The sequence below is a fragment of the Ceratosolen solmsi genome, unplaced genomic scaffold (genome assembly GCF_000503995.2).
Source record: "Ceratosolen solmsi marchali unplaced genomic scaffold, CerSol_1.0 scaffold57, whole genome shotgun sequence".
Lineage (NCBI taxonomy): Eukaryota > Metazoa > Arthropoda > Insecta > Hymenoptera > Agaonidae > Ceratosolen > Ceratosolen solmsi.
In genome coordinates this window covers 4846849-4871459 of record NW_011948427.1, presented here as the reverse complement: position 1 = coordinate 4871459, position 24611 = coordinate 4846849, and the positions used below count along the sequence as shown (strand labels likewise).

The 24611-nt window shown below is 28.0% G+C and overlaps 2 protein-coding genes across 4 annotated transcripts; one reads left to right on the top strand and one right to left on the bottom strand.

Annotated features, from left to right (window-relative positions):
- The first annotated feature begins 15441 nt into the window (after positions 1–15441).
- On the top strand, positions 15442–17581 carry LOC105363471 (inhibitor of growth protein 1). The gene is made up of 3 exons (XM_011501166.1): positions 15442–15832; positions 16650–16856; positions 16971–17581. The coding sequence occupies exons 1-3, from the start codon at positions 15697–15699 to the stop codon at positions 17546–17548; spliced, it is 921 nt and encodes a 306-aa protein (XP_011499468.1). The 5' UTR covers positions 15442–15696; the 3' UTR covers positions 17549–17581.
- A 137-nt stretch (positions 17582–17718) lies between these two features.
- Ubc6 (ubiquitin conjugating enzyme 6) lies at positions 17719–24265 on the bottom strand. Of its 3 annotated transcripts, none has more exons than XM_011501162.1 (6): positions 23977–24265; positions 23731–23927; positions 23210–23290; positions 22563–22767; positions 18466–18638; positions 17719–17976 (listed from the first exon to the last, which is right to left on the bottom strand). In XM_011501162.1, exons 2-5 carry the CDS (start codon positions 23772–23774, stop codon positions 18480–18482), a joined length of 489 nt encoding a protein of 162 aa, XP_011499464.1. In that variant the 5' UTR covers positions 23775–23927; positions 23977–24265; the 3' UTR covers positions 17719–17976; positions 18466–18479. The 3 variants fall into 3 exon arrangements, with proteins under 3 accessions (XP_011499464.1, XP_011499467.1, XP_011499466.1); XM_011501165.1 differs by lacking the exon at positions 17719–17976 and adding an exon at positions 20825–20992 and having other exon boundaries at positions 18562–18638; positions 23977–24262; XM_011501164.1 differs by lacking the exons at positions 17719–17976; positions 18466–18638 and adding exons at positions 19952–20185; positions 20825–20992 and having other exon boundaries at positions 23977–24262.
- Between the last annotated feature and the right edge of the window lie 346 nt (positions 24266–24611).

The following is a 24611-nucleotide window of genomic DNA, read 5'->3' as shown; positions in this document are numbered from 1 at the left end:
AAAATGACTGCTATTGTACTAATATTTACACGCAAAAGTATTTTATTCGTTCGTATAAATAAATTAATAAACGAGTGCGTGAGCTTACAGATGTAAACGTGTAACAACAGGGATATATGAAAAAAAAAAATATATACATATATATATATATATTCAGAAAGTGAACGAAACGATATATAAATAATTTAATATTAAATATCGTTATTAAATAATTATGAGGTAAATAACGCAATAATAAAATAACGTTATATATACAATTTATTATTCATTTTTAATATTTTAAATATTGCAGAACATTGTGTAAAAAAAATACAAAGTCTAAACTACAACAATAAATAAATTAATGAAAATAAAACGTTACATTACATTTTCATTATGTAAGCCGTAAACTATTAAAATTCAGTTGAGAGTTCAGTTGAGTTTTGATAAAAAATATAACCAATTTTTATTTATGTTAACGATTGCAGTAAACATGTATACATTATTTTTGTATGAAAAGCACAGTTTTACTTCTACTAAAGCATCATTTTACTTTTTGTAATGATCATTATTATTCTGAAACAATCAAAATTTTACTTTTTACAAATTGTACTTGATAAAATGTAAGAATTAAATTATGTATTGTAATTAATTACTGTTATCATGTTCTATAACTTATCTAGAGCTAAATTAAAGATATATCGTTCAGCTTTTAAAATAATAGTCAGTTTCAATTATAATAGCTTGGCAAAATTTATATATTAGAGCTTTACATTTAAAACATATGAGAAATTCGGCAATGGCAATTTGTTGTAAATTAACAATAAAAGACACATAAATATTAAAATAAAAATACTCACTCGAAGGTTTACGAAAGGAAAACCAATTATAATATAATATAAATTTAATATAAATTGAATGAAAAAATAGTAATACTTTTGATAAATCGTCCTTTAAAATGATTATACATATTTTGCTAAATGCAAACTTTATGTCATCAACTACGAAAAAGTAAATAAAAAAGCAAAGGCAATGTCTAGCTTAACTTTTTCATCATTTCTGTACTTAATTCATTAAATGAACTTAAATAAACGAAATGGTGACCTATCAGTAATTACAAGTCCAGCGCACATTCATAAAAAGACATCAGTTGCATCATTATACAGTAGCGCTTGGAGATTTCGAAAACAAATCGCCATCGTATTTGCACCGACGATCGATAAAATTTCAAAAGACAATATAACACGGGTTCGGATATCATTTGCCAAGAATTGAATGGCATCAATTTGCAAATCAATTAACAAAATACATTGAGTACCAAGGCATCGATAATCATTTATGAAAGATCGCTAGTAATCGATCTCGTCAACGATATTGACCTTTATATTCTTGGAATTCTTAGAATTATGCCGATCCAAGTCGTGCACACAAATTCTTTATTTGCTTGAATGTATAAAATCGTTTAGTAGTAATGCTTTTTGATATATATATATATATATATATATATATATATGTATATATAATAAAAATGAATTAAGCAAACAGCTTGAAATATGCTTCTAGAGAATAACAATTCCGATAAATGGGTTTTTTTATTAGTATATTTTTTTTAATTATATAAATACTGTTGCAGTTATAAATATAACTTAATAAATTTTTAATTAATTCGAACTCGAATATCGTAACTATTTTATTAATCTATATAAGTTACAAGTTTCAGAAATATTGGATAATATATACTTCAAAATGCTTTTAAGCGTCAAGTTATGTAAGTAAGAATTTATTATATTAGTAATAAATGATAATGGAGAAATACAAGTTATTATTTAATTTGCAGTTTTGTTTATTATTATTGGAAATGCTGTACTTTTCTGCTCAAACGAGATCAATATAAATAGAAACTCTGTTTATTAATACAATTATATCAATTTATGTAATATATTAGATGTATATACATATATATATATATATATATATATGTTTAAAATATACTTAAAAACATAATGCAAATTAAAGCAAATGAAAGTTAATTACAATGTATGCGTATAAAATTAAATAACTACAGATAAAACAATAAAAATCAATACACCTAATAATATTAAATTTACTGAAATAATAATAAATATACTAATAATACTAATAAATTTACTGTAAATCTACTCAACAGCGTTACATATTTAATGTATAATAATTATGGACTAGCTAATGAATTAATTAATGATGCCATAAGAATCATTTATCAAATATTATTCACTTATACAATTTTTTTTGCTAATGTTGATTATTTTTAACTAAAAATAAAAATATATATTAAATAGAAATTATATTTAGTATATTAGTAACCTATTTCTTCCTAGAGAAGCTTTATACTGAATACAATAATTAAATTTTACTTTTGTAAATATGAATGTGCATGCGTGTGTTTGAATGCGTGCATACGTGTGTGCTTGTATAAATTTTTATGCATATATATATATATATATATATATATATATATATATATATATAAGATTTGTCATTTTATAATATATAACTCTTAATGTATAAAATAATATTGACATAAAATAAATGAATCATTATAATTGATTTGATCCTCTTGGGTTATTAATATAATTAAAAAGAATAATACTAAATTTATGTTCAAGTTAAATGAATAATATAAAAAATTTCAGATGAAAATGTTTTTTTATTTGTTCTGCTGTACTATACGAAATGAATTAATTTCGAAAATGATTTATTATTACACATACGTTTAAGTGCTTAATTATCTGCCATTCTTCGGGTGTATATTTATATATTTTTATATTACAGTAGCAAGTTTAAATTTGAAAAGTCAGTATAATTGTATGGATACTAACATTTTACATGAAATTAATTATCATAACTATTCTGTAATGTATGCCTGCACTCTTATTACTCGACATACCAAAAGCCTGCTCGTGTTAATTGTGGATGCTCACTTCTTAAGTATATATAATACTATGTTACATGAGATTAGTAAAAGTAGTAAATTTCGTAGCTTACTAACTGTTAAAGTTTCAAGTGCCGTCGATGAAGCTACATGGTCTATCGTTTCGATGAAGGTTCGCGCAAACGAGGATCATTGATTGATTAAAATACAATATTTAGAGGAAAGTGTATGTATGGATAGCAATGGATAAATAAATGCCACAGCTCTAACCGAGACAAGTATGCAATAAAAGCATTATGTGGTTGATAATCGAAGGATAGAATAAGAAACGGTAATAGTAGGCGTTTCAGGTGCCATTAAGGGAAGTCGTCTAAGGCACTGGTACCGCGTGCACTTGTAGCACTTCACAAGCGAGTTTTAGCTACCGTTAATGTATATTTTCTAAGTATTGCATGCACGAGTGTAGAGCGGTTTTCGCTTAGGTCGATTAGAAGCTGCTGCTGCTCCCGATTGCCTAACGGAATCCGATTTCTCACGAGCAAGCAATCTTAAAGAGAATATATGTGCCCATGTGCCATTTATTTTTTCTTTTTTGACCTTCGTTCTGAAAATAACACGCATGGAGCAAACATGCAAAGCAAGACATTGGAGAAATAATATCAAATCAATAGTATACAACTATTTTAATAGTACATAATTACGTGAACTAAAATTCAGGGAACAAGACAATAGTTTAAGACCATTATGAACAAATAAAATTATATAGTTCTAGGAAAATAAATTTCGCAACCTAAATAGTGTGCTTTAGAGAATTTTGCCTTTAAAGTGATTACGTTGACCGCGCTTCCTTTTTATGTCCCACACAAATGCAACCGCCAATATTATAATACACTTCGTAATTTAAAAATTTCAGGAATACATTGTGAAAGCACGTTTATTTTTTTGAGTGATTTAAGGGGATTCATAGATGAGCGCGCGTATTCACAAAAGCATAGATAATTAATTGCAGAAATAGAAAATTAAACGCTCTGGTGATAATAAAATATTAGTTTGACAGCTATCAGATGTGGAATAATTCAAATGTAACTATACTGCACTGCGGTATTTTGAGTTAATAACAAATAATTCAATTCTAATGGTATGTGACTAAAATGATAAATATCCAATGTTGCTAACTTAAAAATTAATCGTAATAATCATTCGCCTTGTTAATATAGTTTGCAGTCTCGAAAGAATAATGCCCTTATGAAAACAAATAAATATAAATAATAATATTGAGTATAGATAACCTATTAATTCATTGAAAAATTGGAATAATAAAGCGACTCCTTTCAAGGTATATTCTCATATTATTAGTTACGTGCTATTAATTATTTAACTTTAGATATAAAACTCCAATATTATTTCTATTACAATTATCATTGATTGTCCTATTTATTTAAATGTTAAATTTAATTATTAATATCTTTCTTTCTAAGTGTCAGAATATATATCAATTTGATATGAAGAAATATTTATAGTTAAGAAATATTATATAAGTTAAGAAATTGTAAATGCAAGACTACAAATAATATAAATTATTCATGTACGACCTTATAATAAACATAAATGTATAAATTTATTGAAACAAAATGCTTATTTTTTATGCACATTTAATATAATCTTTAATATATTTTTTATGTAAGAATTGTTCTAATTTACTCATTGAAGTATAAAAATTCTTAAGATATTCAAAAAGGATAATTTGAATACTGTCATTACCCATGGAAGTAGCGACAAATTTCTCATCTCTTTTTCTTTTGCGATTCAAATGAAAAAGGGTTTCCTTTGTCAATTGACATAAAAATATTCATTTATCAATGAGACTTCTTACGTTAATAATTTTCATCATAATCCTTTGAAAAACAAATGTTTTAAAATTTTGATGAATCTGCGAGAATATTTCGTTTTATAAATTTTATTTTAAATGTATAGATAGATAATTCATATAACTTAGGCGTATTTTTTCATTGGGATCTAATCTGATTTATCATTGGGATATAACAATTAACTAAGTGTTGAACGTAAAATTACAATTCATCTTAACATTAACAATAATATCATCAATTAACTGTATTAATTTGCAATTAAATTAAATTGAATTTTGTATTAAATTGAGATTAAATAAATTAAAAATAATATATACATTATTATTGTTGCTTTTATTGTAATATTTCGTTGAAATGTCAACATTTAATCTATCGGCTAATGTACAAGGCTTGGCATGTAGTTTTATATGTTAATTTTATAATTGCTTTTGCATGCATATATTATCAAATAACTGTGATTATTATTTGATTTTATTTTAATGTATCCCAAATTTATTCATCTACTCCACTTCTTTCTGTATTATTACACTTATTTTGTACTTAAATGTCAGTATCTCTCCTATTCTCTAATTATACAGATAAAGATACATAAATTCTTTTATCTCTTGCTTTCACTATAATTACACATTAAATACAACAATTAATGTTTATTTGCAAAGGCACAAAAAAAAAAAAAAAACAAAAAAAAAAACAAGTTAATTAAACACTGTAAAGAAAATTTATACTATTATTGATTTTAATTATTTTTCTTTTTTTCAGAATTTTCCGATTTTTACCTTTCAGTATTTACTAATGTAAATTAAATAACCATTACATTGTATTGATATAGTAAAAATATTCACTTAGATAATTACATAATAATAAATTTTCTATTTTAAAAAATGGGTTGCCCATATAAATACACTTATTATAATAGTATAATATGGTTAATAAATCAATCCGCATAAATTAATCAATAATGAAAACTGCAACTTACTTTCTTGGCAATGTTTTTTATTCTATTGTGCTTTCAACAACTACAAGATAAAAATAGCAAGAAAACCCTATTACACGTATGCTTAAGTTCTTCAAGGTAGAAAGTTAGAAAAAACTATGAACAATATTGTGCTTCTTTTAAAAATCCCATTTTACTCAGAATATAATTTTTTTTTTTTTTTCTTCTTTTTTTTTCTTTCAGACGCAAAGTTATTTCAAACGATCTGTATAAAACAAAAATGTGAAATAATTAAAATTTTAAGAAGAAATTCTTACGAAATTTCATTATTAAACGTAACATTAAAAACTGATTCAAACAATAATCGACACGTATTTCAATATCATAAAGTACAAATTAATTGAAAAATAATTGAATAACTATAAGTAGTTATAAATATCGACAAATATTGAGTAGATATTTAGCAAAAAGGATCCAATCAATAACTGACTCTTCTGTTTACATATTCACGCTAACGCAAATTTCCACATCGAGACATATTCGGTTAAAAAAGCATTCGAGCGCTTTTCCATTATTCCGAGCACACGCATCAAAGATTGAAAAATCACGAACAATTCATGACTCAATTAAAACAGTTCACCTTGATACTTACGTAAAGCAAGTGTACGTCGACTTCCTGGTCCTTTCATCCGAACCTCTATACAACCTTCCACGACATATAATCCTCTCAAGCTACAAACAATACAAGCGAACGCATTAAAAATGTCGTCGGACTATACGAGTGCCCGTAGGAAACATATTTTGCGCAATTAATATGCCTTGAAGAAGCCTATTTGAACAATGTTGCGCACGCTTGCACATACGCAAGGCGCTTGTGAGTTTATCACTCCGAATTTATCGCATAGGACTCGTAGAGCTTACTTATATTCTCAATTCAGCTCCTTGTTTTGTTTACTTGCAATGTGCAATAATGGTCAGTCACGTTAAAACCGGTGAATCTTGTTTATGGTATAAAACGCTCTCACGAAAACACTATTCAACACTTCTTATTCGTATGAGGATATATATTACATATACAATTTATTACAATTTATTAAAATTTATTAAAATTTATTACAATTTATTACAATTTATTACAATGTCGGGAAATGTAAGATATAAAAAGGAAGATAATAAAACGAAAGAAATCATGTAGAGTCAATTTTACGTGCTTTAAATTCGTAAGGTATGAATTTAAGTTACAAATAAGTAGTTTTACTTCTATTTGTCTATAAAGTAGTCGTTAATGCGTTTTAAAGCTCAAGTATAAAGCATTTTCACTCTTATGAATAATATGTTTTACGTAAATTATAGGATAAAATTAATGTTTTTAATACTTACGAACTCTCATTAAATTTAAAGTTGTTTTCTAAAGCGTCGATATAATGCACAAATATTATTAATATAACTAGTAAATAAAAGACATTATCTGTTCTAAAATATTATAAAGTATTTAGTTAACTGTGACGTTGAAAACAAGTATGTCCTTGAAAATTATTTCACTTCATATCAATTCTTGTAGATTTTATGCGATTTGCATTGTGAAATTGGGAAAGTCAGTAACTGTATTGACTTATAGATTACATATAGAAAATTATATAATCTTCAAGTCTAGAATAATATGTTATAAATGTTTCTTCAAATTTCCTAAAATATTTTATTTCTGATAGAATTTTTTATAATATTTTAAGAGAAAATTTATCAACTTGTACTATTTCTACTATCTAGCTTTGCCATTATTAATATAAATAAAAATTTTATAAATTTATAAATATTTACTAAGATTTAAGATATAAATTTATGTAGAGGATCCAAAGTGTTACATACGACAGAACTTCAATAATTACATTTCGATGTACGTTATTATCAAATGTATTCTAGTTGGAAAGTTTGACTTTAAATACAGTTTATATTGAGAACAATTAACAGATCATTCTAAAAACGAATAGAGAAATAATTATTTTTAGCAGACATTACAAAAAAAAAAAAAAAAAAAAAAAAAAAAAAAAAAAACAGCAAGATTTAATTTTTTGATTAAAATTTAAAACTTTTCATTAAAATATTCATGTTTTTCTATCATTAGCGAAACAAGTTCAAAAGATAAATGAAGGCTGAGTAAGGACAAGATTCTTATTGTATTCACTTTAGTTGCACCTACCTTTATTTATGCAAAAAAATAAAAATAACTTTTAGTCAACTATTTCACTTTCTCTTATGTTTCTTTTTTTTTTTTTTTTTTAATTAACAGAATGTATTACTGCAAAAAATTGTATATAGTTCATACATTTCTCTTGAGAACCAAAATCCTGGATGTTGTAAACATTTGACTATAATTAAATTAAATATTTAATTTTCATTACAAATAAGTATATAATTGGATTTTTTTTTCAATTTTATGAAGATTGTCTATTTGTATCGAATTAATAAAATTATAAATAATTGTGAACGTTAGACATATAAATTATTAAATAAAATTTTTATGAAAAATCATAAGCAACATAGCAAAAATATTATCATTATTTATATTTGTATATTTTCAAAAATATTGAATTTTCAATTAATAAGTCTGTGTCATAATACCAGTAGTAAGATAAAGATGAAGAAGAACATACATTAAAATAAAATGCTTAATTTATTTCCTAGGAAATGACGAGGAGTATTAATTTTAAAAAGAAATACCGGCAAACTTCTCATTTTAAAATAATGTCTGTATTATATATTAAAATCGATTAAAAATAATATATAATACAAAGAACATTGATATATACGTAAAAAAAAAAAAAAAAAAAATTATATGCACCCATATGTATATATATATGTCATTACTTATTATTAGAAATCTCTTAGAAAATTACGTAAACTAAAAAAAGGTTTATCAATTAATTAATTAAGAATCTAAGAAATGAAATGGGTATGTTCGAATCGCCTATATATAAATCACCGCAGACATAATCATGAGAGTGTGAGTGTGTTTAAATAAGTGCAATTGTGGTATCAAACACAATTGTTTCATTCGATTGTCATACTAATTTATATACACGCTTCGCTTGAAAATAATTTCTTATGAAAAACTACTCTACTAAAAATATACTTTATTGAATTCTAATAATATAAATTGGATTGTTTAATAAAGGAAAACATTATTTTTAATTTTCGATTTTTTTTTCTGCCTATTCAATCAGGCACTGTAAAAAAAAGTTTATATACTTTTTTTTAACATTTGAAAGATACGTATTTATTATTATTATTGAATTATTAACGACATCATAGATAAAAATTCAAAATGTCACGACGACAATGAAGAACGAAAAGAATGAATATAACATGTGATATATTATTTTTCAATACTTATTTTTTATGTATCATTTTGTAAGGATTTATTTACTGATAAAGAATTTATTTATTTATTCTTTAAATTTTTAAATTTATATTTATATAATCTTCTTATTTATTATATTAAGATGTAGATTTAACAACGAAGTACGCAATAAATTTCAATTTTTTAATAAAGATTAAAATGATCATTCGAATAATTTAACTTACACTTTAAAACTATTTTAAGAATTGATCTTTTAGTCTAGAACATTTTATTTTCTAATAATTGAGACTGTTATTTTTACGTCAATTAAATTGTAAAATTGGTTTATTTAGAAGCAAACATGCGAATAATACGATGTACTTATATATCTATCTACAACAGAATAAAATGATTCACTTACATAAAATGTAGTTAAAGTTTTTAATAAAATAATGATAATATTTATTATTTTTTCTATGCACGATTCAACCATTAAATTATATATATATATATATATATATATAATTATAACAAATTTGACTAATGCTCGAAAAATTCATTTTACATAAAAGCACGAGTATTTTATAAAATATATATTCACGGACGATGGGTATATCACATTTACAGATTAAATTCAAACTCTACAAGTATGAATGACATAAAGTTGTAAAACGTGTGGCGATAAATTTAACCTTGTCATTGGAAGCCGTTAAGTAGTGTGGACAGTGTATTTGTATATACACACACGTATATATATATATATATATATTCGAACCATGCCTATTCTATAGTCTGACTTTACGTTTTATTTAAAACATTTAAAAAGCTTCTGTTATTCTTGTGAGGGGTTAAAGCATGCATCATTCAAAGAATGTCATTCTCTATCCAAAAAGTAAATTTTTGAAAGAATAATATAGAAAATATTTTTGTATTTAAAATAGGGGGATTGCTTTGAAATATTTTTCATGGATAAAATTAGAATTCCTTGATGCGATGCTCGAGTAAAGTAAGTGAAAAGTGCCGCCGATGTTTTTAAAATTGTTAAACGTAGTCCATTTATTGTCTACGGGTTTGGGGAAAAATTTTGCTTTAAAATTCATGTCAATCACAACGTATCTGTAAATAACGAAATTTGCCATTGAAACAGCACGTAAATTTAAAATACATTTTCATTACATCCATTTTCATTAGATGTGACGATTTGATGATTTAGATTATACGCATCGGGATTTAAAGAAACGGTGTCAATTTATTACTCAACATAGTGCTCATCGTCGAGCATACAATCCTCCATCCTCATTTTTACCAATTTCACGAGCTGCTTGAATCGTCAATTAAGCGCGCGCTTCCATAAAAGCCCCATAAAAATGTCAATAATTAAAAGAATAGTAAGTCCAGGCTGGCCCCAGGAGTGGCGGTAAGAATTCGAACGAGTCAGTGCAGCACGCGGACAATAAGCCAAGACCTACCGTGGCGGATGATGGTCGCGAGGGCGAGGAGGATCGTCGTGGCGACGTGGAGTTGCCGGAGGCGCATTGTCCTGGTCAGTCCCCGGTCACGTCAATTGCGAACTCGTGCAGGTCACAACTCGGTAATATCACCGGCTCATGTGTCGTGTCTCACCGCTAGTACCGACTCCTTCCGATGGAAGCCTTAGTTCGACTAACGCGCTCGACTTAGACCAGCGCGATGCTTCCTCTCGGCTCCATCGTCCCCTCCCACTGCCTATCAGCCTCGGATGGACTGCACTCTTCCCTAAAGCGCGAGATCGATCGATCTTTAGGCGATGCGCACCCTGCGAGATCGCGAACAACTCTGATTTCCGCGCTTTTCCGCGAGCAAGTGAAACGCGCGACCTATCAACAACCACCGCGGCTTCGGTCCTCCTCCTCCTCCTCCTCCTCCTCCACCTTCTCATCCACGGCCTCCGCTATCGCCACCACCACCCTCTCATGTTTGTTGGCGCACGCGGTAGTGGCTGCTATGCGGCAGAGTCGATTCTCCCTCTCCCTCATCCTTTCGCTCATTCTCTCTTTCCTTCTCGCTCTTTCGTTTTATTACAATCGAGCAATAATTACTTGACTTAGATACTTCCAACCCTCACGTGTTATTTATTTCCCATCTTTCGACTATGCATTAATTTATCTAATTCTCTCTCTCTCTCTCTCTCTCTCTCTCTCTCTGTCTCTCTTACATACTCTTTTAAGCTCGTACGCTACTAGTGACCTTGAATTTCCTCCCGGTTGCGGATGAAGGATGCATCGAGCTATATTATTAATTAAATAAAACTCATTTAGTTTGTAGTACTAATATATCAAAAAAAGTAACATTTACGCATAAACATAAAGTTACATAGACCAATTAACTTCACTTTACTCTAATACGAATTCGTAAATTTTAATCTTTAATATAATATAAAAGTATTTATTGTACAGACTATTTTATAATAAATCTTTAAAATATTACTTTTACGATACGGTTAATAGTATTGCAACTAGACTTACAATAACAGTAACGAATAAATAATTATTGGTAAATTGATTATTTTAGACTATTTTAAATCGTAAATATCTACAAAACTAATATAGCGCTATATTATATTGTGTATATATAATTTATTTATTTATTTTATCGGATCATTTGATTTAAGAAATTTTGTAATGTTAAAGACATTGTTCTATAAAATAAAAACCAAGAATAAGAAAAAATCATATGATATATATTTAATGAAAATATAAAACAAAAATTCTTGAATTTCTTTCCAAAAATATTTTTCATTATTAAAAATATACAATAATTTAGAAATTAAATTTCAGTATTTTTCTAAAATAATAATGTTTCGATAATGAATTCGCATTTAATAGATAATTTTATGCTAAATTAGAATCATAGAATATCATCTTCCACGCTCATTTGTCTAAATAATTGTTGATGGAGTTGGTTTTTCTCAAGGGGCGTTTCAATATTTTTAAATGTAATACAAAACTTAGTTTCATACTGAATGAAGATTATAAAATAAAAAAGAAATTTATGTAACGATTTATCAAGAATTTAATTTTTTTTACAAAATTTTAGAAAAATTGTTATTATTATTAAATATATTTTTATGATATAGATTTTGTTACGCTATTGAACATAAAAATATATACAATTTTAAATGCATTAGCGATAAATAATAAAATTTGACAAATTAATTAAAAACTTTCTTTTAAATATTTTAAATAATATTTAAATATTTTAAATGACATTTACATCAGCTTTAATTGTTCGTGCACTTGAATATAGGTAATTTCATAATTCTTAATAATTATTTCAATTTTGGCCTTTTTGTCTATTTATCCGTCCATTAATACTGAAATTATACTGTTTTAATAATATAATTCACCCGATTCAATAATATCTATATTACTTTACTTATGTTACTGGCCAATGTGTTAATATTATATATATATATATATATATATATATTTATTTTTTATTTGATTAATATAAATAACTTTCATAAAATTTTAAGAATTAAGCAATTTATACACTTTAGTCTTTTTATAAAGTAGTTAATAAAAATATTAAATACATATTATAAATTATTAATAATATTAAAAGTTGTATTGAGCCTACACACATATATGTATAAATGTGTGTGTGTCTGTGTGCCTGTGTGTGTGCGCGCGCGTGTGTATTTATATATCTTGTTACAAGATGCGCTGTGTTATGTTGATATAAGCTTACAAATATAATTGATGGGTGAATTGTAATTACGTTTTCTTTACTATCTATGGAACGAGATCAAATATTTATTTTTAAATTAGCACTTGTGTTCTGTAAAGTTGCTTATGGAAACTAAAATTTTACCACATGCATCCATGTAATTAAGAATCTATAGTGGCTTTAATTTTTAAGTATGGTTTAATTTTGTATTAAACATTATCTCGAATTTCAGATTTATTCACTCTTAATAAGATAAAATATAGCACCAATTAATGACACCGTGTATTAGTTATAATTTTTGTAAAAAAATTTGAAGTACTTTGATATAATATAATTTTAGAGGCGATTAATGGTTAATTTTTGTTTAACATATGATTGAAATTATTTTTCTTTTTGTGGCTCTATTTTTTCATATAAAATTAATAATTTAATAACTTAATGAATAAAATAATAAATGTATTTATAATAGCAATAATAATAATTGCTTCAATACTTCTCAGATTAATTAAATTAATCAAATCAATTCTTTAAATTCTGAATAGGTAACAGTATTAAAAAATAATATAAAAAAAAAAATTATTTAATTTGATTATCCTACTAGAAAATAAAAATAAACTTGAATATATTTTATTTGATACATTTTTTATATACGAATAAAACAATAGTAGTAGCATTTAAATAATTATTTTGACAACTACAAATTTTTTAATCGCTTTGAAAAACATTTGACAAAATTATATCTATTATCAATATTGTATAACTATATTTAATATTTATATTTGCTTGATATTTTCAAAGAGACTCATTTTCATTTTATATAAATAGTATATGTTAGATTTTCATTAATAACATTTAAATAAGTATATTGTAAAACAAAATGTACATCAGAAAGCATCTTTAAAGTTGCTCTTATTTAAATTTAAGATAATAATAAACAAAATGTGCGCGCGCGTGCGTGTGCGTGGGTAAGAGTGCGTGATTAAGCAATAAAATTTTTAATATTTAAGAAAATTACATTTTACAATGTAAGATTAATACAACTAATTTTTATTTTAATTTAATTTAATTATCTGCCGTCCTATGCATCTTATTTCATTAAAATATGTAAAATAAACTGTTGTTATTTAAGTATGTAAAATTTATCTATAATAATTTTATAAAACTTATCTATATCCATACAAGTAAAACTCATTTTATATTTAATAGAAATTTTGAATGAAAATCTATCTTGGCAACGCAATTATTTAATAAATTATAGTACGGTATTGATTGCGTTATATATTATAAATATGATGTTATAAATATGTGATTAAAAATAAACTGAACATGATATATACTAAAATAAATAATTTTAAAGAAATTTAGAGTTTTTTCGTCTTAGTTTTGTATTTGGTTATTATCAAACTACTGCTAAACAGTAGTTTAAGCAAGTCTTTTTTTTATAATAATTCTTTTGTTAGTATTTTTTTTAAATAATATTCGCAAAGATTTTTTTATCTCTAAGACATGAAATTTCACTTAAGACGCATGTCATTTATCGTATCAGATAATAAATTTATTTGTAGAATTTATTCCAATTTACCCATTTACTTACACTTTCTGATGACCAGTGTATATTAATTCCTATATAAATATTCTTCGGTTCTATTAATAGTTTATTGGATTTATTAATATGTCTCCGATAATTAATTTTCTTGTTATTAATTATTTTTTGTGCTATTATTTCATGCGTTCATTATTAGATTTTGTAAATTTATATTTTGTATATGTAAATTTATAAAATTTTAATATTTGGACATCAAAATTTAGTCTATTGTATTTATGATGTATTTGTTATTTGAAGTCTATTTGGTTTATATCTATTTAAAAAATTTATTAATTTATCATTAAAGTTATTTGGTATGCTGTATTAATGAGGATATTAATACAATATAAGTAAGTTTAATTTTTGTCTTGAATGCTTATTAAAACGGTACGTATAGTATGCATATAAAAGAAACTTGTGCAGACATTTATTATGATTTAATAAATAATTGCATTTTGTGTGTGTTTTTAGTGTGTTTTTAGTGTGTGTGTGTGTGTGTGTGTGTGTGTGTGTGTGTGTGTGTGTGTGTGTGTGGCCGAATATGGACATATCGAACATTATAAATTATAAATACATAAAATTTTAATAAATATAATTATTTTTTATGTACTTGTAGAATTGTAAATACGAAATACTAAACTTAATTATTTTTTACAGCCAATAAATATTCTTATTCAATTTTTATAATTTTAACAATTGAACCCAATGAAATTTATATATCTTTATTACTATGTAGATGATTGTAGGAATTAAAGATGGCGAATAATGTCTTGTTGATAAATATTAAATGTGCAAACGGACCGTTTGGATGAAGTAGTTGCATAAAGATTAGTATAGTCTACGCATCGCTTGAAACTTCGAACAACGACATGAAATATCAAGTGTTAACGTAATAAGTGAAATTAGTATTCATGGATTAAATGATGGATGAGCAATTTTCATGAAAACTTAACAGCCGCAACCTATTTAAAATAAGGCGGCACTTTACTTTCTCGCGCACTCGAACTATGGACGACGGCGCCACTTGCTCCTCTATACGACCGTACATACATACATATACATATATATATATATATATATATATATATATATATATATATATATATCATTGCACTGCGTGATAAACGAGTAGGAGACTAGATTTATACGCTAATGAGGGGGAGACATAGGATTTGACGGTTTTGCTAATGCGAAAGCCGAAAATCCCGTTCCATTGTAAAAGGTCCAGTAAAATCAACATGGTTGAACGAGAAATGTTCTATATTCGTCATTATACGTGAAGTGCAGTTGTTTTTCCGGTGTGGTGATAAGTATGCTAAATTAACAGTGAGACAGATGTTTGTATAAAAGTTCGACTGTCAATTAAAATTCGCAATGCTGAATCAGGCGGTGGTCGAGGCCCTTTATTCAGCTACATACATCGAAAATTATCTTGATTGCGTTGAGAATCTTCCCAACGACCTTCAGAGGCATTTGTCTCGCCTACGCGAGCTCGACGCCACTTGCCAAAGTAAGAATAAATTATTAATTTTGCCTTTGATTATTTCCTATTCGTGCTGTATTTTTGACTGCCTAAGTTATGTCGAACGGCTCCATGGGTCGAGTACCATTCGGAGATAAAAACTTCATTCATGAAAGTAGGTGATGAAAACTGTAGTTTTAATACATTGTTCAACGTGCCATTTTTTTACTAAACCACTCGACGCTAAACAGCAGACACGAGATGCAATATCTTCGATATTAGATAGCACCGATCTCAATATTAAAAATACGAATTCCATTGGCAAAGCTTTTTTTCAAAGAACTCGAGAAAGAAAAAACGTACCTTACAATCCAATGTACGCATTATTGGTAAATCTATGATTACTTAAATTAATGCTGATTGTTTACAAAAAAGTATATATTTTTAGATTTAATTTCATTTTGCAGTGAGTAATTTTTCATGGTGTCCATTGTACATGAGACTGTTAAAAAAAAATCTATGCGCCAAATATATTCATATTTTCAACAGTTACTTCTTTAAGAATCATATTAATTTTCTGTTAATAAAAACTTGCTTCTCTAGTTTGTATTTCATTGAGTAAATCAATGATTGTTGCTTTATTATTATTAAACCAGTACAAGATCGTCGTTACAGCATGGGAAACATCACTTACGTACTAATTTATTATTTTTCATATTATCGAACTACTATTTATTAATTACGACATGGTAATAAAAACAAAAGAAAAAAAGTAATTTACAGTGGACTGATAAATTGTAATTTTTATTAAAATTATCAACAATAAGTTGAAATTTATAATATTATTTTAATTCATAATGCATAGCTTATCTTCGAGAAGTTGATCAACATCAAGAGGTACTGTCTAAAGGAGAAACTAATAGCTCTACAAAAACTCGTGCTTTATTGCGTATTCAACAAGCCCTTATAGCTGCGCAAGAAATTGGAGATGAGAAATTACAAATAGTACAAGTTGTACAAGATCTCATTGAGAATAAAACAAGGCAGTTAGACATGGATTTTAGAAATCTTGGTATAAATATTTCTATTTAATACAAATTAATTTGCATAAATTCACGAACAATAGAATTACGTTATGGTAACTGTGCGTGTCGGTTGTTTAATAAATTTTTTTTTATAATTGTAGATTTTGGAAAGGAGCAAGAAACGAGCGAACCAGCTAGAGATACTAATTCTAATGTTAATACCAATTCTGGTAGTAACACCAATAATAATGATAGGCCAACTAAACGAGCGAGGCGAACTAGAACAGAAACACTGGTAGAGTCTGCCCAGGCAATGGACATGATCGTGATGTCTGAAAATCGATCATCAAATATTCCAAGTTCTTCGAATGGCAATCAAAAGAGAACAAATACGACCAATACTGGTAAAAAGAAAAAACGTAAATCAAGGCAGGGCAATCAACAAAATCAACATCGCGAAGATACACCACCACCGCCCGAAGATGATCTTGCAATAGATCCCGACGAACCTACATATTGTCTCTGTGATCAAATTTCTTATGGAGAAATGATTCTGTGCGATAATGACTTGTGTCCAATCGAGTGGTTCCACTTTTCATGTGTGTCTCTAAGTACAAAGCCAAAAGGCAAGTGGTTCTGTCCAAAATGTCGTGGAGACCGACCAAATATTATGAAGCCCAAAGCTCAATTCCTTAAAGAATTGGCTCTTTATAATAAAGAGAAGGAAGAAAAGTCGTAGCATTAAATAAATGTGAAATTAAAAATTGCACGATTAAGTATTAAGTAAAATTACACAGATAATGCTAAGTTTTTAAATTGATGTTTAAAAAAAGAACTTACAGTAATGAACAATGACAATATCTTTTTTTTTTGTTTTTTTTTTTCTTGTGATTGGTACAATAAATACATATTGGTGCAAAGAAACTCATTTCATATCTAATTTTTAAACAAATAAGGAATTACAATTTCTTATATCATACATACACTTTCACACATGCATCTGCAATATTTGCATTGTTTGATCAACAATCATTTTGCTCTCAAAAATCTATGATGAATGGCAAAGTTTTGTGGACATTTATTATGTTCCACATTCATCCATCAAGGATAATATTGAGAAATGTAGTACGAATCAGCATCAATTGAGGTATTCAACTTGAATGGTACCTGCAAAATAGAAACTATAATTGAAAAAAAATTATTAATAAAATTAATTTTTTAATTATGCTAATTATCGATAATTTTTATTATTGTACTACCCTATTGTAAAGTAATTATTTTGTATATAAAACTCTTTCATTATTTATTATCAATGCTTATATTTTCATACATAAGTTATTACTTTATAAAGTAATATAAGTTTTAATCACTCTCTTATTTACTAGACTGTATAAATTACTTAACTAAAAGACGCAATGATTGTTACAAATGTTCAAATTATATTTGACACATTTTATTTACAATAAAAACTTTAATTCATCTTTAATTTATAACATTAAAGTATTTTTTATACATACATACACTTCGCAAACAATTGTTTAATATTATAAAATAGCATTAATAATTTACAACATTTTCCAAAAGTGAAGGTTCGAACAATCTATTCTTTATATATATTTCCTTTTATAAAATAAATAAAAATATTTTATACTTTACTTGTATTTATTGTGTCAGCGTGGATCTTCGATTGTACCACTTTCTTGAAAATTCAACCAAGATTGTTCAACGACTGTTGCCACCCTTTTCTCATACTCACGTTTATTCTCTTGATATAATTGTGCGGCTAATGAATTTGCTGGAGAATTTGGATTTGGCTCATCTAAAAGAGACTGGAACATATAAATATTTAAAAGAAGTATATATAATTATCGGATAATTATTGAAGGTAGGAAACAGTAAACATCAAATAAAATTTGAAATTATGCATTTTATTGTATGTTTGTGTATATATACTTTTCATATGTATAAGTAAATGATTTTTTTCTGTACTATGCAAGTACTATAATAATAATAATGATAATAGTAATAGTAATAATAATGATAATAATAATAATAAAAATTAAATGACAATTCCGACCAAAAGTACAGTTTTGCGCTCCTTTTTACAGTAACACAATGGGGAAGGGTTGCTTCTTCACTCTCTCAGAGTGCGAAAGCAGAAAAGCTACTTAGTACTAACTTTTCAGTTTATTCAATTCATAATTCCTAATACTTCAATTATTATAAGCATATGCACTAGATTAGTTTTGTTTTGTTTTTTTTTTGTTTTTTTATTTGTTTTTTTTTTTTTTTTTTTTTTTTTTTTTTTTTTTTTTTGTAAAGCTCCTGTATTACCGCCTTGCTTCCTCTCTCTTTTCGCTGACTTGCACAGAATTCGAATAAATAAATACACAATTTTATATTAATTTATTATACAACATTGTAAAAATTCGGTCTAATATAGTTGCACAGGTATCTGTATTTTTTTCATTATTTTTTTTTTATTATTTATTTTTAATATTATTTTTTTTTTTTTAGGGTAGTCCTTTTTCTCAACATTTCATTTTTATACTATTTTCTATTTTAACATTAATGTACAAAATAAATACGTACATAACATCCTTGCATTATTAGCTGATAAACCATACAATTGAGCCCTACTATCCCTCCCGCCCTCCCTCCCCCAATATCATCAATGTTTTTAACGAATGGCGAATTTTAGTAAGATATTACAAATTAAATACATTTTATCAATTGTAGTGAGAAATTTTCTATCAAAATAAATGATGTAATTTCGTGATTAAGCTGGTAAAAAGATATTTATTCGCTATTTAAATTATTTGAACATGAATTTCAAATGAGCAGATTTATAATGCGTATTATAATTTGAAAGAATTTGAATTGCGCGTTGGAAATTATTGGACTACTGGTGCTTGTTTCTTTACAATTTATTTAGACATTAAAATAAATTTTGTTATATGAAAACAGTCGGAAAGTAACTTATACACTGCCTTATGCGCACCATTAACGCACGAATAATTGCCAAACAACGAGTGAGTGCAAGAAAATGTTCTTAATTAACTATAAACAGGGACTACCCTACGAGTGTGGTGGTGGTGGTGGTGGGTCGTGGTTGTGATTGTGGTGGTGGTGGGTCGTGGTGGTGTTGTTGTGTTTGTGTGTGCTCGGTGTGTAAAAGAGAGTAGTACAATGTTTGTGATCGAATCAGAGACTTAGGGAGTTGACATGCTTAAAAAACTAAAGCACAAAGGCATTAGCTCCAATTCACGAGGTGGCACGTTATCTCTCTTCTCGTCTTCGACGCGCCTCGTAGCGACTGTTGCTGTACGTTGTAGCTGTAGTCGGCTGCCGTTAAGGATACGGTATACTGACAAAACTAAAAACGAAATTTCATGTTTATTTATCTCATAGCTATGCACAATCCCCTGAATTTATAAGCAACCTTTTAGTTCACAGCCCGGACAAAAATTTAATAACATTAAAAGCACTGCGAATCTTCTGTCAGTGTGTGACTATAATTTATGATTTTGTTAGCCAAGAAAGACCGGATGTTAGGCACACTTTTTCAACGTCAACTGACGGACGCAAGCTTACTTGAAACTGCAAATGTACGACACAAAAGTAACGTTTAGTTTCACAATTTTGCGAGAAATAAGATTAGCGATCGGCTTATGTAAAAGCCGCCTCGTACACAAATAGCGAGCGAGCTTTTTACGAACGAACGTTATCTTATTGGCTCGGCGCTCCTCTCTACTCATTATGTACACGTAATTATTGCTATTACGTCTTTTACATATACTGTACAATCGATATTTATTAAAAATAAATGCCTAATAAATATTGACTTGTTTATTTATTTATTTTTTTGCCTCTCTTAAATTGTTAAATGTTTATCTGATTTAATTCTTCGGTCAAGCGTATTAAACTAGAAGATGAAAATTGCAGCGTCATATTAAGCTCGTCAGCTTTTAACGAAGGTTTGCTTCGATTTCGTAAAAGTGTCAGCATAGCGTACCCTTAAGTTGCTGCTGCGACAACGGCGAGCTCTTGCCTCCGACTAATCCACGAAACTCTGCTCCACGCAAGCCTTCACTCGTTTCTCGTACTCGCGTCGGTTCTCTTTGTACAGTTGTGCCGCCATCGAATTGGCCGGCGAATTTGGGTTCGGGTCACTTAACAGCGACTGCAACGACACAAAAGTCGATTTATAATTTTACTTCAACAATCTAACGATCACAATCTTTCAAATTTACATTGTCACTTCAAGCTCGATTAGCATTGCATTGACATTAAAGGCACATTATTAGGCTCTTCAAATTCTCACTTTTCAACGTATATATACGTAATGATAGATTTTATTTAATTAGCCAAACAAAATCTATTGCAAATTACTTTTTCTTTATTTTATTTATTTTCTCTCTCTCTCTCTCTCTCTCTATCTCTATCTCTATCTCTATCTCTCTCTCTCTCTCTCTCTCTCTCTTTCTTTTCTCATCTTTTATTTAATCACTTGATTCTTTAATTCAGGTTTTTATTTTTTTTTAAATTATTTTTAAGAAAATTAAGAATTAAAAACATTGCGCGAGTCAATGTTTTTATTTTATATGAAACAATGATAATATAAATCAAAGACTAACGAGCTAAGCATTTTATCTTTTGTTCACATTTAATTTTATCAACCTTTGGCAAATCTTTTCAAATACCTTAGATGAAATTCACAACATTCGTTTTTAATTTACAAAAATTGTTATTTACAAGCTCAACATTAATAAGATTTTTATGAAAAATTGTTTTAATAATTGAAAAGAACAGTCAGTAGGTAGATTGAAAAAAAAATCTTAAATTTTGTCACAAGTATTTACTACTTAACGTTGCAGCTATTTAAGCTAACGATATTACAAGTAATTACTTAGCCAAGTACGTTACAACACCTCTTATAATTGTTAATAAAAAAAAAAAAAAAAAAAAAAAAATTCATTTATTTTGATATCTTTTGATTGTATTTGAAAAAAAAGAAACTTTTGGAGCAAAAATATTTATAACTATACTATGCGTATTTCTATTATAATCCACATTTATTTAAGAATTTCTTCATCTTTAATACCGAAAAACAAATTTTTACAAGCTCAAACTTATGGTTATCTGACATTATTTTTAATTTTTACTTTAAAAGTAAAGTTATGTTAAATACTTTGGTCAGAATTTGTAATCAGTATATAATAAAAACAGAAAGAAAAAAAAAAAAAGGAGTAGCTATAAAAGCTATTAGAATTTAAATATTTTTTATTTCAAAATAATTTTTCTAACAGTAAGAATCAAGTTACTTTTCAACTTATCATTCATTGTTTAATTATTATTTTGAACAAACATTTAGTGAAGCAAACAAAATTGTAATTTGATAAAGTAAAGGCTGCTCAAACATAATCAACTAAATATTCGGTCTTTGAATACATTTACTGTTTATATTTATCCTCAATTTCTATTTACTATACATTGAAAACTTGGTTAATGATGACCTTATCAATAAAATTAGTGTTAGATTTAGTAATCTGATTGTAAAACATATGTTTTTAATATAAAATATCCCGACTTTGATGAATTGCAACCACTGTTAAGTCGTTAAGAGAATTTTATAAATACAAAAAAAAACAAAAAACAAAAAAAAAAAAGAAGCAAAAAATAATAAGAAAAAAAAAATGTAAAATTTTGCAAATAATGATGATGCTTTAGCTATAACATAGTTTCAAATTCACCTGTATAGAAGTTAGGATTGCAGAAACGTCATACGTGGGACTCCAACGATTTTGTAAAATATCTAAGCATATTCCACCATCTGCATAAACATTTGGATGAAACATCTTACTAACAAATCTCACTGTTGGCGGCTTATTAGGATATTCCTCTGTGAATTCTATCGTAAGTTTAAAAGTTCCATCTTCGAAGGGTGTGTCATGTGGTCTAGAAAGGAATTATTGATTTTTTTTTAAAATTAATGTTAAGATTTATACCACTAATGCACCTTTCAACGATTATATATTCTGTTGAAATAATCTTTAAATTTGCAGTCAAGATACTTATCAAGCTATTCCTGAATTTATAACACGCTTATAAATGATAAAAGTTTGATAATTCAAGCTTTACAAAACACATAAACAATAAGGATTTTGAATTAGTCGACCCAAATTTTATGCATCATTTTAGATATTTATATAGCAATTTTTTCACGAAACACACATGTGCATGACAACCATATGGTCTATCAGATAAAAATTTTAGAATTTACATGTTTATAATTTAACTTATCCATCTTTTCTTACATCTGTTTTCCAACTTATTAAATTCAATGCATTTAGACTTTATGGAATTACGTATCTAAACAACGTAATATAAATTTGCTTACCCAAATATAACAGCATTCCATATCATAATATTGTTGTCAGTGGGTGCACCCGAAACTCCAGTTGGTGGGTCTTCTTGTAACCTACAACAATATTAAAGCATACATCCAAAATCAGGACATTATCGTTATATACTTTTTAAAAAATCTTCCATTTCTCCCCCTTGCTGATTTCTAATAATAAAACAAACGTCATCGACGTGTGTCTCGTCACCCTGTCGTCGACATTCTGTCGTCTGTCTCTCTCTCTTGCCTTTATTGCCTTTCTTTTGCTTTCTCTCTTGTACAAACAAGGACACGGACACTGAGACTACGTAGACTACATAAACATAAAAAGAGCGAGTTCAAGTGGAAAGACAGACGTAATGTCGACGAATTGGTCGGGAAGTTTATAGATTTGAAAGATCGTAATCGACGAGTCTCACGATCGTTCGTTTACATAGTGGAGAATAGCCATCGGGCGTAAGAAATTGCAACCAGGTTATAAACTGGCAACGCAAGTGCCAGCTTAACCGAAAAATCACCTTTTGAAGTCTCGCATTAGCCGCCTTCTCGCGGGAGTCGACATTCCTCGCTGGCGTAGACTCTCCTTTTCACTACGAGATCTTGATAGGAATTCTAGGGAGGACTCGGTGCACTAGCCGTTACGCAGCTCTTGGCCCGCACACGACACGCGCGCGCGACGAAATCTCTTGCAAAAATTACTGCTCTCTCCTCTCTCCTCTTTCTCGCTCACTCATCACTCACTCCTCCCTCTCTCTCTCTCTCTCTCTCTCTCTCTCTCTCTCTCTATTTCCACTGGCGGAGTAGACGTCCTTCTTATTCCTCTCGATGTAGCTTACTACTCCGTCAATCCACAGTTTTTTGTCGCGTTCCTCGCACACAACCAAGGGGAACACGTCGCCGTCCTCTTATCGACCACAACGAGATCGAAATTTTCCAATGAGAGAATGAATCAGTTTCTTCTATTAACACTACGAATGCATGCAAGAAACACACACTGAGCAAGAAATAGAGTTCGGTTCAGCAGCTCCCGTTCCGTTCTTCAAGCTCGCTCGCTCGCTCCCTCTCCTCGCTCGCTCTCTCGCTCTCTCTCTCTCTCTCTCTCTCTCTCTCTCTCTCTCTCTCTCTCTCTCTCGTTCTCTCTGTATATCTATATATATATATATATATATATATATCTGTGCGCGCGCGCGCAAGCGCGTGTATACATATGTATATAAATTTAGGTATGCATGCGTGTTATGTATGCACTTATGTTTGCATGCATGTATATATATACATATGTATGTATGTATGAATGTATGTTATGCGCGTGAGTGTGTCTCTTTCTCGCTGCTCTCTCAGTCAGTCAGTCAGTCGGTCTGTCTGTCTTTCTCGCGCGCACTATCTACTCCGCTCGTGA

Coding starts and splice junctions, on each gene's coding strand:
- Ubc6 (XM_011501162.1), bottom strand. CDS start 23,774: ATGTCGACTCCCGCGAGAAGGCGGCTAATGCGAGACTTCAAAAG. Junction 23,291..23,730: donor CTAATGCGAGACTTCAAAAG/GTGATTTTTCGG, acceptor ATATTGTTGTAG/GTTACAAGAAGACCCACCAA. Junction 22,768..23,209: donor TGGAATGCTGTTATATTTGG/GTAAGCAAATTT, acceptor ATTCCTTTCTAG/ACCACATGACACACCCTTCG.
- LOC105363471 (XM_011501166.1), top strand. CDS start 15,697: ATGCTGAATCAGGCGGTGGTCGAGGCCCTTTATTCAGCTACATACATC. Junction 15,833..16,649: donor GCTCGACGCCACTTGCCAAA/GTAAGAATAAAT, acceptor CATAATGCATAG/CTTATCTTCGAGAAGTTGAT. Junction 16,857..16,970: donor CATGGATTTTAGAAATCTTG/GTATAAATATTT, acceptor TTATAATTGTAG/ATTTTGGAAAGGAGCAAGAA.